A 17,256-nucleotide genomic window follows, 5' to 3' on the forward strand; every position below is an offset into this window, starting at 1 on the left:
ATTCAAGGTTAGGGATCTACACAGACACGCTGGACATGACAAGCAAACATCATGAGCCGGCTTTACAGAGATGTAGGAAACTGTTTGATTTGAGTTCGAGGGGTGAGAACGGAAGCGTACGGGGAGTCTGAGAGATGAGGAGGGATAAATAGATGTTTGTGCATGATTTGGAAAGCGCAACAGGAAAAAAAAAGTGAGGGAGGGGCGGCAGAGTTGGGTGGGGAGACAGATGCACCGCATTGTCAAGCCATAATGGAGGGAAGCAAAGAAAAGAGATGCGCCGTATGATTAGCCCAAGATATCGATCCTTCCCTGTCCGGGAACTCCAGGGAATTTACTGTAACTTCAGATCAACACTCTTTCCTCTAGCTGTCATTGATAGGTCTCAATGTCATCGTTAACTGCTTGAGTCTGCAATCAATTGTATCAGTATTTACGGGATCAGAAGTGGTCGGACAGAGAGATCTCACAGTGATCTCTTCTGTTTCAGAGACACACTGACTTAGTGACTGACTAACTCTGATATCTCAGCACACCAGAGAGTACTGAGGGGGTTGCAGCGAGGCAAGGAGGGAGGGAGGGTGGATGACGGCGAGAGCGTGTTGGAGGCGCACACACACGCTCGCGCATACAGCCTTACAGAGACAGGAGGACAGAGACACGGAGAAGAAGAAAAGGAGTGAGAGAGAGAAGGAGAGAATGTCTGCTGAGAGGGTGGCTCTCGTTCCTCGTTCACAAACCGGCCCTCGCTGAGACACCATGGGCTGTATCGGCTCCCGCACCATCAGTAAGACCCATTTTCATTGCCTTCCTTTTTTCAGGTTGAAAGTAGTCCAGCCAGGGGTAGAGGAGCGGCAGCCGATGCTCGGCTTTCACGCATCCCCCCCGCTCGGGGAAAACGTGTGTGTTTCTATGGAAACCTTTTGGTTAAAGGCCGTTTGTCCTCCAGGCTTTGACAGTGATTCGGCACGCTGCTTGTGGCAAGCCGGGATGGAGGTGTCAGCTTTTGAGAGCTGTCTGGAATAGATATCCATGCCTGTTCATGTAGGTGCAGAGAGGCAGGCGCTTCGAGAGATCTAAAGTACAATTTTTGGATGCACATCCAAAGCATATGGTCTCAAAGACTCGTCACTATGCTAAGGTCATGCCAGGAGCTGCTTGTGAGAAAACAGCAGCAGTTGACAGATTTGAGTGCATACGTACATGCATGCAGGAGGCTAACCCAAGAGGGTGCTTTTCGGGATCAGAGGTGTGGGGTCCACAAAAAGCGCTCAGGTGTGACATGGTCCCGGCTGGATGCGCTTCACATGTAGGTCAAATTCTGCAAAGTCAACGGTGCCGGTGGGCACCTGTTCCCGCCAAATGGGTATGCTTTAACGCAGCCATCGATGACAAATTGCGGGTGTTTTGGCACGATTAATATTCTGCTGTAACCATGAGACGGCAGACAGCCAGGCAGGAATAACTACCCCAGAGAATAGGACTCTTAAGGGTGTTTTACGATGTCATACGCCCATTTAAACGAGAGTGTAGTATCAAAACAAACCCAGGCAGCTGACGGAGTGTTAAATAAATAAATGCTGCTGTATTTGACCTTTGATTGTCATTGAGCTGTGATGCCACAGGAAGAGAGAGTCTAGGTTTGTTTCAAATTGTAGAATGTCTAAGAGTGGAACATATTAGTGAAGCTAATAATAATATCCTCCTGAGGGAACTAAAGGTTATCACATCCCATAAATACATATAACAGTTTTTATGGGATAACAATTTGTGCATCTTTAAGTTGTGTCACTGAAATTGGCCGGCTATCTGACACGAGCTCTGGAGAGGAGCGTGAATAGCATATTTAGTGTGTTTGGCTATAAATAGTGTCTACTTTACAGTGACCGAATAGGAGAGGAGAGAGGACAAGATGCATGCTAAATAATATGGGTCAAGTGCCTGATATGGGCCTGTTACTGTTCACCCCCTTAATTCGAGTGAAGCAAACTCTTTTCATGTAAGCTGAGGAAATTTATGTCCTGTCGACATGTTGCACTGACACTCTTAATGGCTCAACCAAGGCCATGTTATCGATTGTTTTTGTTGTTATTCTTGACTTCATGAGCTCACAAAGCAAATTGTTGCTGCAGCCAGAAATAGGATCATTCTTCATCTACATTGATCCTTTAAAGATTCAATGCTAACACTAAAATGCTTTTATGTCTATTATACTGGCAAACTTATATTGGTGTATCAGCTTTAGGTTTTTTTTAATTGAAGTCACTTATGTAGCCTTTTGTTCCTCTCATAAGGTTGTGTAATGAATCAACCACAGCCTCTAAAGGGCACAACTGAAATACCTAAATCTGTTGACAGATTGTAAAGGGCAATGGCAATTTACTGATCGAAGCATTAAACCAGAAATACCCTCTCCAAGCCTTCGGTAAATGAGCATGAAATGACACTTCACAGGCTTTCCTCATTAAAGTCGTTATGTTAGCTAGGCTGTCAAACATATTGACTATGAATATGTTTGCTGTAATTATACTCTTCTGTGCCTCGCCAATCAGCACGGAGGGTCAATCTAAGGTTGAAGACCCATTATTATATTATATAAGCAAATATCATGAATAACTTTGTGCCCCCTCAGTTATCAGTAATCTATCTATAGTGCATATTATAATCTATCTATCTATCTATCTATCTATCCATCCATCCATCCATCCATCCATCCATCCATCCATCCATCCATCCATCCATCCATCCATCCATCCATCCATCCATCCATCCATCCATCCATCCATCCATCCATCCATATATATATATATATATATATATATATATATATATATATATATATATATATATATATATATATAATTTTTTTAAGACACAAAATTAAAAAAAATCTAAAAATAATAATTTCTTACATTATTATAGCACTTTTCTAGACATTTTACAGCCTTTTAACAATCGCCATATCATAATTGTTCAGGGGTATGCTGCATACTGGTAGTGGTTGAGGAGATTCCCTCCAAATCTGTAAAAATCTGTAAAATACTGGTGGTGGTTGAGGAGATTCCCCCGAATCTGTAAAATGCTCAAAGCATTTTAGGAATCTCCTCAACCACCACCAGTATGCAGCATCCCACTGGATGACGCGATGGTACACCATGACACCATTATTGGTGGATAGGAGACATTTATAATATGAGGATTGCTAAGAGGCTGTGATAGCCAGAAGCCAAATTTAGCCAGGACGCTGGGGTCACACCCTTACTCTTTTCAAAGAACATCCTGGGATTTTTAATTACCACAAAGAGTCAGGACTTTGTGTAACATCTCATCCAAAAGATGGTGCTCACTGACAGTGTAGTGTCCCCATCAATACACTGGGGCATTAGAACCACATAGACCAGAGGTTGGTATGCACTACCTGACAAAAGTCTTGTCGCCTAATCAAGTTTTAGGAACAACAAATAATAACTTCACTTGTAGTTGATCATTTAGCATCAGAAGTGGCTTATATGAAAGGCAAAGGCCTTTAGATTATTCCTTTTTTTACAGAAATAAAATATGATCATGCCTTGCTTTTTAATTATTTAATTAGGACAGTAATGTCTGACTTTGCTTAAAGTCTTGTCATTTAACAGAAATAATGTCCAGTATAGAATATAAAGTCATGCTGCAGTGGAAGAAGAATTAATATTGTGTATGACTCCCATGAGTTTGGAGGACTGTATCCATACATCTCTGCAATGACTCAAATAACTGATAAATAAAGTCATCTGGAATGGCAAAGAAAGCGTTCTTGCAGGACTCCCAGAGTTCATCAAGAGTCTTTGGATTCATCTTCAATGCCTTCTCCTTCATCTTACCCCAGGCATGCTCAAAAATGTTCATGTCTGGTGACTGATCTTGCCAATCCTGAAGCACCTTGACCTTCTTTGCTTTCAGGAACTTTGATGTGGAGGCTGAGAGGAGTGCTATCCTGCTGAAGAAATTGCCCTCTTCTGTGGTTATAATGTAATGTGCAGCACAAATGTCTTGATACCTCAGGCTGTTGATGTTGCCATCCACTCTACAGATCTCTCGCACACCCCCATACTGAATGTAACCCCAAACCATGATTTTTCCTTCACCAAACTTGACTGATTTCTGTGAGAATCTTAGGTCCATGCGGGTTCCAATAGGTCTTCTGCAGTATTTGTGATGATCGGCCTACCTATCTGTCTACCTGTAGCTTTTTTTTTTGTATAGATTATTGTTTCTGAATCTCATCAGAACATAAGAGATTCCAAAACCTGAAGTTAATGGGTCAGATAAGGGAGACATCCAAAATATGTACTGTTGGTGTTCCTGCAAGAACAGTGTTGGGAAGCACTGGTATAGGTTTTTTTCTGGTACAGCACAAAATCTAAATATAAAAAATTACATAAATCCAAATTAGCGGATAGCCTCACAGCAAGAAGTTCGCTGATTCGAGCCCCGGCTGAGTCAGTTGGCATTTCTGTTTGGAGTTTGCATGTTTTCCCCGTGTTTGGATGGGTATTTCCCAGTGCTGAGTTGTGGCTGGAAGGGCATCTGCTGTGTAATAACACATGCTGGATTAGTTGGCAGTTCATTTTGCGGTGGTGACCCCTGAATAAGTCGAAAAGAAAACAAATGAATGAATGAAATTATATGTTTAAACTGTCCATCCATCTATCCATCCATCTATCATGCAAATATAAAGCAAGCAGTTAATATTAGCTATTATTTTACAAAAAAATCTCTCTGTGTATGAAATACTGCAAGTGACCAGTCAGAATCGAGTATTTCAGGTCAGTATCACAGTATTGTCACTGTAGCCGAATGATAAATGACCTGACCTTACAGTTCAGTCCCAGGTAGCGTCTCAGGGGTAAGTATAAAAGGTAATAGGTAGAGAGAAGTGTGTGTTGGCAAGTGCAATCACATACTTCTGTGTAACAAAAAATCCCTTTTCCCTCCTTCCTCCCTGTTTCTGTCAGCTCAGGCGGTGCGGAGCTCCGGCTTACTATTGAAATTTGTGACACTTTCTAAATTGTTGACTCCTTTATGATTAATTGCTTGCGTTTTGAGGCCGCTGTAGGTGAGAGCGTCTGCTGAATGAATAAAATGTGCATATCGATCGGCGTATTTGTTTGTGTCACAGGGCTGTGGGTGAGAAGTGTTGTGTGGGTGTGTTTGGGAGGGCATCAGGTGGATGCCTCAGCTCTTGGCACTAATGCCGATGTTTGCACCGGGTCGTCTCTCTGTACGTGTTTGTTCTGTTCGGAGCTATTGCGTTACTCAGGGATGCCTCTTTGTATTGATTTCATTTCAAGCTCTGAAAGAGGGACAGACAAGCTGACATACAGATGGTCTCGCTCTACCTTTCTCTCTCTCACATACACACACACACTCTGTCTGCTGCATGTGTGTGCATTTGCATGTGATTGCATGATCCAGATTGTGTGGTGACAGACACGGTCCAAGGTGACTGGCTCGGTATGATTGAGAGGTTTACTCCTGGAGGAGGAGGAATCACAGAGAGAGAGAAGGACTGCAAATATGAGTCAGACGAGTGAAGGGAAGGAGGGAGGAAGAGAGGAAGAGGGTGATGGAGGCACAGGGAGTGACAGACAGGAAGTTCTCAAATGTCTCCTGGTGAATTTGTCCCTTTTATCACTTCTTATGCAGCGGCGTCCATAAGGAGAACTGATCTTCAGGCCACTTTTATAGGGTTTATTCTGATGGTGCGCCTTGACTTTTCTTGTTTTTAGCTTCTGCTTCTGGGTTTCAGCTGGATGTTCATTCAAACTAAATTTGAGTCAAAGATTTCATCAATATTAGATTGAAGGTCATTTCATGAACCAATAATTGGAGGCAAGTTTTAATTCTCAAAGTGAAGAAATGCTAAGCTTCACAAGTTAATACACTGCAAATATCTAAAAATGCTTGAGTCAAGAAGTTCTAGACAAGTAAAATATTGTATTATATTAATAATAATCTCTTATTGTCCACAATAATATGTGGAAATTAAGAGGGGTTTTCCATAAAATAAGCTTAATATTGGGGTACTTCAAATTGGGTAAGTCAAATAATTTTGTTCATTTATTAATTTTCGACTTAGTCCCTTATTTATCAGGGGTCACCACAGCGGAATGAACCGCCAACTATTCCAGCACATATTTTACACAGCGGATGACTTCAGCCGCAACCTAGTACTGGGAAACACCTATACTCTCTCATTCACACGCACACTCATACACTACAGCCAACTTTGTTTACCCAATTCACCATGTCTTTGGACTGTGAGGGAAACTGGAGCACCCGAACGAAACCCACACGAACATGAGGAGAACCTCATGCAACCTCCACATAGAAACACCAACTGTCCCAGTCGGGACTCGAACCAGTAACGTTCTTGTTGTTAGGCGACAGTGCTAACCACTGAGCCATCATGCCACCCCACCAATAATACTTTCTATTAGTTTATTGCATTATTGATACAAAAAAACTGGTACAGCAGGTACAGAAGCTACTAACATGTACTTTAAAAGCACTAATATGTACCGTTAAAGGTACTAAAATGTACCATTTAATCTTATTTTGTCTGTGGTTCCATAAGGTAGTGCTCCAGTTACAACTTTTTCTCAGAGAGTGAAGGACATACAGTAGATTGCCGGTACTTATTTTGGATATTTATTGTCCCAAATTCATTACGCAGCTTTGCCGAGCAGAGAACATGGGATTTTTTGTTTTATTTTTAAACCAGACTATGTCCTAGTTTAATATCTAGCTGACTCGTCGAAACAACATTTGCTGCGGTGAAATTTAGTTGCTGTTCACTTCGTTGATTGTAAAGTGATGTGAAGGGCTTCTATTTCTCACGTTCACCTCTCATTTGCCGTCCCAGTTTTTTCATCCAAGTTTAGCTTTTCACTCTTCAGCAGTATTCACACTCGGTTAGATTATGTCTGTTTCTCTGATAGCTATATGATCGTGAAAGCACTCTATGAAGACGTAACTCACATAAGCAGGATGTGTTTACACCTGGTATTGTTGTTTGTTAATTCAAACAGCAATCAAACCAAACAGCAATGAATAAAACACTAGATTGTAGACAATAGACAATTTACTGTAGGTAGGCATGCATCAAACCAAACAGCAATCTGATTAAAGTATAAAAACTTATTTTGGGTTTTTGTCTCTTAGTTGTTTCACCCTGATGGTCAATATTATGCTAGTCTGTAACTTTGAGCTTTCTTTTCATGACTCTGTGCCTTTAATCACAGTCATTTCTACCTCTTGATGCCCACCATCTTTTGTCCTCCATTTTTCACATAAGCAAGATGTGTTTACACTTGGTATTGGTTTTTGTCAATCCAATCAGGTGTAAACAGGGCCTGAAATGTTTAACTTTGTCCACTTTTGACAACTTGCAGAGGCAGTTGACAGCTGGATTTCTCTCGCAGTAAATGCTCATAAAACTATTAAAGACTCTTTACATGCTGACCTTGTTCTTAAATATTACAGGATATGTGCATCCCAAATGAGATTTAAGCTTTGCTGTTTGAAAATGCAAGCTTGGTTTGAAGACAAAGACATGTATATAGCAATACATGTAAATCTACACTGTAAAAAAAATCAGTAGTTTTACGGTTTATTTTCAGCAGCTGGGGTGCCAGAAAAAAACGTAAACAAACAGCCGTTAAATTAGAGAAATTTACCATTAAATAACTGAGGTTAAATTACAGAAATTTTAATTTAAGGAAATTTCTGTCATTTAATGTCTGTTATTTTACAGTAAATTTCTGTAATTTAACAGCCGTTATTTTACTTTTTTTTAAATTACGGATTTTTTTTTACAGTGTCGTTTTACCAGTTTGTATTGTGATGCATGGTTTCCACTGAGTGGTATGGTACCCTTACTTGGTAGGCATGGTGTGTGTCAGAAAGATGCGATCAACATCATTCTTGCAAGAAAGCCGTACAGGCATACCTGCCAACACTCCCGTTTTTTCCTGGGAGTCTCCAGCATTACAGTCCCATCATCCCACCCCCCTCTCATTTTGTTATTTCTCCTGGAAAACTCACATAATTTCACCAACACCTACCCCCCCACCCCCCAGCTTTTTGGTACAGTCTGTAACACCCTTTGTTCGCCAATTTTGGTAAAGTATCCAACCGTAGCGGCCGCCTGAAATCCATTCCATAGTACAGTTACTAACCCGGCTCTCAAATGTGTTATTCAGACAAACACAAACTGCCACCCCAACTACGCCATTTGCCCCCCACCCTGGCCTTCTGGAATTTCAGAGACAAATGTTGGCAGGTATGCATACAGGCGATTCATACATTGTCTTTTGCTCACTCAATTTCATTTTTTCAAATCTAGAATCACAGTAAGTATGCATAAATAGAGGAAACCTCATGTCTTGTGGTTTTCACATGTTTCAACGCGACATGTAAATGGCCCTGTAAACAACAATAGAGGACATACAGCAGATTATATTCTTGCTTCTTGGCATGTGCCTGTTTAGACAAACTTTATTTAAGAGTGGTTCATTGTATTATTATTGTGTTGTGTTTTGGCTCTGTATTTAAAAATGGTGCTTCCTGTATTGTCGTTCACCTGGTCAACTTCTGTTAACCAAAAAGCATTCATAGCGAGTCTACATACAGCCCTCAGTGTAAAAATGTTGTGTTCCACACATTTCCTAAATGTTGTCCCAACACAAATTAAGTTAACTTACTGTTTTTACAAAGTTAAGTGGATTGAACATAAAACAAGTTGTCCCCCCAAAAACAACAATTGTGTTGATTCAGCTAATTTTAAATAATTAGTTTAAACATGCTAAAAAAAAAAGAAAAAAAAGAGTGTTTTGGTACCATAGTGTCGTGTCAGGTAACCTCATGAAAGGGTCCCAAAAAACTTGCTATTTTGGTAATTCTGACAGTGAAAACTGAGATAAATGCAGATCACACCATACCTAACAGTACTGCTCAGTGGAAACGAAATGGCAGTCATCAGCTAGTCTACATTCAAAAAAATGACGTGTGCTGTTTGTTCAAACTTCTAATTTAAAATGAGCTGGAAAAACACAATTCTTGATTATTTTTTGGGACAACTTAATTCTTGTATTTTCAGTCCATTTAAATTTGTAAAAACTAATAAGTTGTTGTCCCAGCACAAATCAATTGTGTGGAACCCAGCATTTTTTAGAGTGTAGATTTAGCCTTCATTGTATGAAATGATGTTGTCACAAATTAAGTTACCTTAATTGTTTTTACAAATTTAAGTGGATTGAACATTAATTTAAAAGTTGTCCCCCAAACAAAAATTCTGCAAATTTTAAATAAGTAGTTTAAATAAGCAAAAAAAAAAAAAAAAAAAAAAAATTATGATTGTTTTGGAACCGTATTGTTGGAAATTGAGATAAATGCATGTCATACTGTATCTAACAGTACTGCTTAATGGAAACGAGCCATTACTCAAACCCACAGAAGAAATCACATGTCTTATGCTTTCCACATGTTTAGACGCGACATGTAAATGGCCCCATAAACAACAATAGAGGACATACAGCAGATTACATTCTTGCTTCTTGGCATGTGCCTGTTTGTCATAAGAATAAACAAGCCGTGTTTGAGCATGGATTGTTGTATCATTATGGTGTCGTGTTTTGGCTGTGTATTTAAAAATGGTGCTTCCTGTCTTGTTGTTCGCCTTTCTTGTGATGATTCTCTGTTAACCAAATAGCATTCATCAGCTAGTCTACGTTCCAAAAAATTATGTGTGGTGATTGTTCAAACTACTAATTTAAAATGAGCTGGAACAACACAATTCTTGATTACTTTTTGGGGAATACTTAATTCTTGTATTTTCAAGTCCATTTAAGTTTGTAAAAACTAATAATTTAACTTAATTCCTTCATGTTTCCCAGCACAAATCGATCGTGTGGAACCCAGCATTTTTTACAGAGTAGATCCAGCCCTCACTGTATGAAATGATTCCCCACATTTCCTTCATGCTGTCCCAACACAAATTAAGTTAACTTCATTGTTTTTACAAATTTAGGTGAATTGAACATTAAACAATTAAATTGTCCCCCAAACAAATCCACTATTGTGTTTATTCAGCTATTTAAATAAGTAGTTTGAACAAGCAGCAAAAAATAATTTAACAAAAATGAGTGTTTTGGAACTGTATTATTGTGCCAGGTAATCTTACGAGAAAGTCCCAAAAAAGCAGTATGGTAGTGTTTGCTATTTTGGTAATTCTGACAGTGGAAATTGAGATAAATGCATATCACACTATACCTAACAATACTGCTCAGTAGAAACGACCCATTACTTAAAACCAGAGAAAAAAAACGTGTCTTGTGCTTTCAACATGTTTATATGCGACATGTAAATGGCCCCATATACAACAGCAGAGGACATACAGCAGATTACATTATTGCTTTTTAGTATGTGCCTGTTTGTCACAACAATAGACAAGCTTTATTTGAGCGTGGATAGTTGTATTATTATGGTGTCGTGTTTTGGCTCTGTATTTAAAAATGGGGCTTCATGTGTTGTCGTTCACCTGGTCAACTTCTGTTAACCCAACACAAATTAAGTTAACCGTTTTTACATATTTCAGTGGATTGAACATTTACATTTAGTCATTTAGCAGACGCTTTTATCCAAAGCGACTTACAAATGAGGACAAGGAAGCAATTTACACAACTATGAGAGCAACAGTGAATAAGTGCTATAGACAAGTTTCAGGTGTGTAAAGTCTAAGAAGCAAAGCATTAGTAATGTTTTTTTTTTTTTTTTTTTTTGAGAGAGTACAGTTAGTGGTATAGCCATAGAGGCAGTTAGGATTAGGAAGAAAAGTAGAGACTAAATAGTGGAATTTTTAGTCGTTTCTTGAAGACAGCAAGTGACTCTGCCATTCTGATGCAGTTAGGAAGTTCATTCCAACAACTGGGCAGATTGAATGCGAGAGTTCGGGAAAGTGATTTCTTCCCTCTTAGGTATGGAACCACGAGGCGACGTTCATTCACAGAACGCAAGTTTCTGGAGGGCACTTAAATCTGCAGAAGTGAGAGCATATAAGAAGGAGCAAAGCCAGAGGTTGCTTTGTAAGCAAACATCAGAGCTTTGAATTTGATGCGAGCAGCAACTGGCAGCCAGTGCAAACGGGTGAGTAGCGGAGTGACATGTGCTCTTTTGGGTTCATCAAAGACCACTCATGCTGCTGCGTTCTGAAGCAGCTGAAGAGGTTTGATAGAATTAGCTGGAAGCCCGGCTAGTAGAGAGTTGCAATAATCCAGTTTGGAGAGAACAAGAGCTTGAACAATGAGTTGAGCTGCATGTTCAGATAGGAAGGGTCGGACCTTTCTGATGTTATAGAGTGCGAATCTGCAAGATCGAGCAGTTCTAGAAATGTGCTCAGAGAAGTTTAGTTGGTCATCAATCGTTACTCCAAGGCTTTTTACCATTTTGGATGCAGTAACGGTTGCCCCATCCATTTGGATTGAAAAGTTATGGTGTAGAGTCGGGTTGGCAGAAACTTCAAGCATTAAAACAATTAAGTTGTCCCCCAAACAAATCAACAATTGTGTTGATTCAGCTATTTAAAAAAGTAGTTTGAATAAGCAGCAAAAAACATTATTTAAGTGTTAGAGTGTTTTGGTGCCGTATTGTTGTGCCAGGTAACCCTACGAAAGAGTCCCAAAAAAGCAGTATGGTAGTGTTTGTTTTTTTGTAATTCTGACAGTGGAAACGGAGATAAATGCCACAGTGTACCTAACAGTGCTGCTCAGTGGAAACGAGCCATTACTCAAACCCACAGAAGAAATGAATGCTGTTGTACTACGTTTTTTTTCTGTTGTCTCATTTCACATTTATACTGTATGCAAACTGCATTAGCTTATTGCTTAATGTTGAACTGAAAGAGCTGAACAAATCCCATACATGCACTGCCCCATCAAAAGCATCAGTGGCTCATTCTGAAAACGCAGAGCTCATGAAATATTAAGCCAGAAGTACGTATGGCTGCATTTCATCTTTAAAATGAAAGCTACAGGGTGGTATGATGCCATTCCTCTTAGCGCTTACCAGCTGGCCGCTTACCTCCGTATGGACGACTTTTCCGCTGTAACCAGTTTGTCTGGTAGCTCGACAAGTTATGTCGTCAGACTTGAGTAGAGTTGCAGAGCAGAGTTGACGGCGATGACGGGATTTGAGTCCAGTGAAGAACGGTTCCAGAAAGCAGGTAAGACAAAAACAGAAGCCAAAAAATAAAATAAACAAGTAAATAATAGGGTGAGAATGTAGTAAAATCTGAAAACATGGTAAAATTCAGGGGGCTTTTCTTTTTCTGGATTGCTTTTCAAAACTCTGTTGGTTGGGTTTAGGGAAGTGGGTGGGCAGGTCAATCGGGGCTTTTGAAAACACTATCGGTTGGGTTTAGGGAAAGGGGAGGATGGGGGATTGGTCGGTTGGTCAATAAGTCAGTCGACAGCAGGCTCTGGTGGATTTACACAAGAATAGCAGGCGCAAATGGCACTCGCGAGAGAAACTTAAATCTGAAAAAGCGTACACAGTGGCCTCTGGTGGATTTACAAAAGAACAGCAGGCGCAAATGGCACTCGCGAGAGAAATTTGAGATCTGAAAAACAAAAATTGCAACCCCCCCCCCCCCCCCCAAAAAAAAATAGTAGCTCCTGGGACGGATTTAGCGTTCACCAGAAATGTATATAGGGCTACATAATCAGAATGAGCCTGGGTTGAAATGGGAATACGTTTTCCTCGTCAACTTGTAGTCCGATTTACCCAAATGCATCTTAATAGCAAAGCAAGTGTAAACAGGCCCTTGTGTTTCATTTCAGGCCTCATATGTAAACTTTTTTCAAATCTTAGAACACTAATTTCTTTTTCGGACAGATCATACATAGCATCCATGCAGCTTTTAAACAATAGATTGTAGACAACAGACAACACAATAGACTAGGTATCGTAGGCATGCATCAAACCAAACAGCAATCTGATTAAGGTGTAAATACCCCTTTTGGTCTTTGTTTTCACCCTGATGGTCAATGTTGTTCTTGTCTGTAACTTTGAGCTTTCTTTTTGTGATCTGGTGCCTTTTTTTTTACCTCTTGACGCCCACCATCTTTTGTCCTCCATATTTCTTGGTGATGCCACATTGTATATAGTTTTCCTTCATTGAGTGTCTTGGTGTTTCTCTGATCCTCTTTGTCTCTGTCTTTGGTTTCCCTCCCCCTTCTCTCGGTGTGTTTTTGGCTCAGTGCTGGAGGTGAGTCAGCCTCTTGGACTTCGCTCCTAATCAGAGTCACTGTGAGCGTCACCGTGTGTCAGAGTTCCTGCATGCATTCCTTTATTCGTCCCTTTTTCTTCACTCCGCCTCTACCTTCAGCCGTGCAATAAAATCGAAGGCATTCAGGGCCGTGAGATCTGTCAAGCTGGATTGTCCCACGGTCCAGTTGTTCCTCCATCTGGTTGTTGATCTTCTGCCGCATCTTCTGTCTTGTGTCGGGGTGTCTAGGAATCTTCCTTCCTGTAGATTGACGTTAGCTTTTATCTTCGTCACATGCATATTTGTTTATCCCGACTGACTGCTTCTTTCTCCGTCTCTCTCTCCTTCCCCCTGAAGCTCCAGCCCTCGTAATGCTCAGTGTCAGACCCAGACGTAAATGTAGATGGGCAGTGTAAACAGTGCAGCGGCCGTGCGGTGCTTAGCGACCTTGGATGCGATGGCTTATCCTTCATGTCTCTTGGGATTTTCTCAATGTGTTTTCCTGCATGAGTGGAAGTGTTTTGTCCGTAACAACATCAGCGGGCTTCATCATGACGGAACAGACAAATAAAAAGTTATGGGTTCTGACAGCTGGGATGTGCAGCGATCCATCCATGCCTCTTTCTGTTTGTCTATCATTGCATCCGTCCGCCTGTCTGTTGTTCTTTCCATCAATCTTTTTGACAAAATTTTTTAATCTTCTTTGTTCTATCTATCTATCTATCTATCTATCTATCTATCTATCTATCTATCTATCTATCTATCTATCCATCCATCCATCCATCCATCCATCCATCCATCCATCCATCCATCCATCCATCCATCCATCCATCCATCCATCCATCCATCCATCCATCCATCCATCCATCCATCCATCCATCCATCCGTGTTTGTCGTTCTGTCTGTATGTCATCTAGTCATGGTTACTGATCTTCTGGTGGGTTAGTTCTGACTGTCTCCATTGTAATTGATTATGAGCAGGTCTGCTTTACCTTAACTCACTTTATCTTTGGTTCTCTGTTTACTCTTCACTCTCCTCCAGACCTGAGCTGCTCTGCATGGCTCTATCCATCTCTCCAGAGTGGGTTAGCTTGATTGAGGAAATGGCCCTGAGGCCCAAAGGCTCTGCTGTACTTACAGAGAGAGAGCCTAGCAATTAAAAGGCACACACTCTCTATCACACACACACACACACACACACACACGCACATGCACGGGATGCAATTAATGCATTCTGAGATTCGAATCAGTCTGGAGTGGAAAAAAACACAACAGCTCTCAGATGCAGATAGAACAAGGACTGGTACATTCTGTTTTGATGTGATTAACCCCATCACAATATTGTTATTCAATTGCGTCAACGGTTTAGGACTGCTCTAAATGAGTTCAATGAATCAAGTCAATGCTCAACTCAATTTCAGTGATATTGAGCTGAATTAAATAGAACTAAATTGAATAGAAAGAGAGAGGGGGGAGTGAGAGAGCATGTGCGCTGCAGCTAGACAGGGTCTCGTTCATGAGAATAATACTACATGTACGCTCCACAAGGGTCTTCATTGGCATCAATGGTTCCACAGAGCACATTTAACTGCAAGTTGAATTGCCCAAAGTGCTTAAAGAACCTTTTTATTCCACAAATAGTCCTTTATAGTGATTATCAAACATTCATTCATTCGTTTTCCTTCAGCTTAGTAGCTGATTATCATGGGTAACCACAGTGGAATGAACCGCCAACTATTCCAGCATGTGTTTTACGCAGCAGATCCCCTTCCAGCAGCAACCCAATACTCGAAAACATCCGTACACTCTCACATTCACACACTCACTCATTCACTGCGATTACAGCCAGTTTAGTTCATTCAATTCACCTAATGTAGACTGCCTCATCTGTCATCATCCTCACCTGCCATCATGAGATGTATACTAATGATAAAATAAACATTTGTCCACTGATCTGTGCTATAAATGCATTTTCTGTATGATTTCAATCATTTTTATGATCAAATTCATTGTATCTCCCATTCAAATACAGCGTAGGAAATGAGGTGAGGCAGCACCGAGCTCTGCCTCTCGTTAGATTGCGCAATTTCTTGCAAACTGGCTTGAGCACGTCCCCTTTTGCTCACTGAGTGTATGCTTTATTAAAATGTTTTTGTACATTGTAGACATTTTTATTATATGTCCTCATTTTCCATATAATATGTAATGTATTTCACGAATGTCTATACATTTTTTAGTGTTAGAATATGACATAAAGCCGCACTGAAAATACATGAGGTGAGGCAGGCAGTAGCTCTGTCGCAATAAAGAGGCTGCTTGTGAGTTATTCTTATTCTTATTCTTATTCTTATTCTTATTCTTATTCTTATTCTTATTCTTATTCTTATTCAGTGGTTGCTCTTTTTCTACACAGTATAGACCTTTTTTCTTGGCTGCTGCATGGAGGGCACCATAGCGACCAGCATTATCCGGTAGAATGTTTAGAACTTCCATTTACAGCATTTACAACAGGTAATTTGCCATCCGAAAATGGGTTTCAACAGCGTTTTGAGTGGATTACAGAGTGTTTTTGTGACACACAACTTTGAAAGGTGTGTGTTAAAGCAATAATAATCTGTCAGCTGTGGTTCAAGCACGAGAGAAAAATGTTCTCCTAGTTCACGTGTCTGCTGTCAGAAATACAGTGTATGTGTGTTCCTGACCTGTCAGCTGTTCGCTCAGCGGCTCTTTAATGTGCGCACACGCACACACACACGCATACTTCACGGTATTATAGAGCAAACCAGATTACTGGCATGAAACTTAACATGTATGTAAGTCATGCAATTTACAAAACTGACCAATAAAAGTCCATTACTGATATTCCGCTGGCTGATTTGCATGTTGATTCTAATCGGGAGCTGTTAATGTTTCCTTTAGTTAGTTTGTGCAGTATTTAACAGGGTTTGTGTTTTTCTGGCATTTCAAAACGCCACTTTATTTTCACTTTGTGACACTTATTCAATCAACATGACAGGAAGTTCTTAGCATTCTCCTTGCGCATACACGCATAGCATAATAGGTAATTTTGCGTTCTAAAAAAAGGTCTATAGTTCAATAGGAGTCTGTTATTTTTATGTTTTGCTCTAACCGACTGCTAAAATTGCGGATATCAGCTCAAAAATTTCTCAAATTTGGACTTTCAATCAAAACGTAGATAAAAATGGATGACAAATGCCGGAGCTAAAGGACTTGCTTCAAAGGACGGGGTGTGTGTCGCTTGTTATAGTTGTCTGAAGCATCCAGCTGGGTGTTTTCTGGGAGGCATATTTAATCGTTATACATTTTACATTCTTCTTTGGCCCAGTATGTACCTGCTATGTGTATAGAAATAATGCTGATATGATATATGAAACACATTCTGTAGTTGGCAAATATATTGGGTGGATCCCATATAGCAAAATTTCTCTGGCCCACAAAATCAGCTTTTGCTTGGCCCACATGCTGCAGTGAATTACAGTACATGATTGGATCAATTCTGGCTTCCATACAAGGGCCAAACATGGACCGCATCTGGGCCAAGTTTCAGCCAAGTTAATAACTCATAATAGGTTGGTGTGTCACGACTGCAACGAATTTGATAAACCCATGAAGCATTTCGCTTTATGGCCATGCTTTTTCTTGAAGCAACCTGATTGGTAGAATTTTTTTTCTTTACTCAAAAATAATATAAATGTATTTTAAACGTGTGTCAAAATAGGCCAAACTTATAGTTGAAGTCAGAATTATTAGCCCCCCTTTGATTTTTTTTTCTTTTTTAAATATTTCCCAAATTACATTGAACAGAGCAAAGACATTTTTAGAGTATGTCTGATAATATTTTTTCTTATGGAGAAAGTCTTATTTGTTTTATTTTGACTAGTATAAAAGCAGTTTTTAATTTTTTTAAAACCATTATAGGGACAAAATTATTA

The 17,256-nt window shown here is 40.0% G+C and overlaps 1 protein-coding gene across 4 annotated transcripts in view; it reads left to right on the top strand.

Annotated features, from left to right (window-relative positions):
• The first annotated feature begins 653 nt into the window (after positions 1–653).
• The window catches only part of fam131ba (family with sequence similarity 131 member Ba), a 65,574-nt gene continuing 48,971 nt past the window's right edge, over positions 654–17,256 (top strand). For all 4 annotated transcript variants that reach the window (XM_056480498.1, XM_056480501.1, XM_056480500.1 and 1 more), the window contains exon 1: positions 654–787. In XM_056480498.1, coding sequence (XP_056336473.1) covers positions 760–787 — 28 coding nt within the window. In that variant the 5' untranslated portion in view covers positions 654–759. The remainder of the gene's footprint in view (positions 788–17,256) is intronic.

The sequence above is a fragment of the Danio aesculapii genome, chromosome 19 (assembly GCF_903798145.1).
Source record: "Danio aesculapii chromosome 19, fDanAes4.1, whole genome shotgun sequence".
Lineage (NCBI taxonomy): Eukaryota > Metazoa > Chordata > Actinopteri > Cypriniformes > Danionidae > Danio > Danio aesculapii.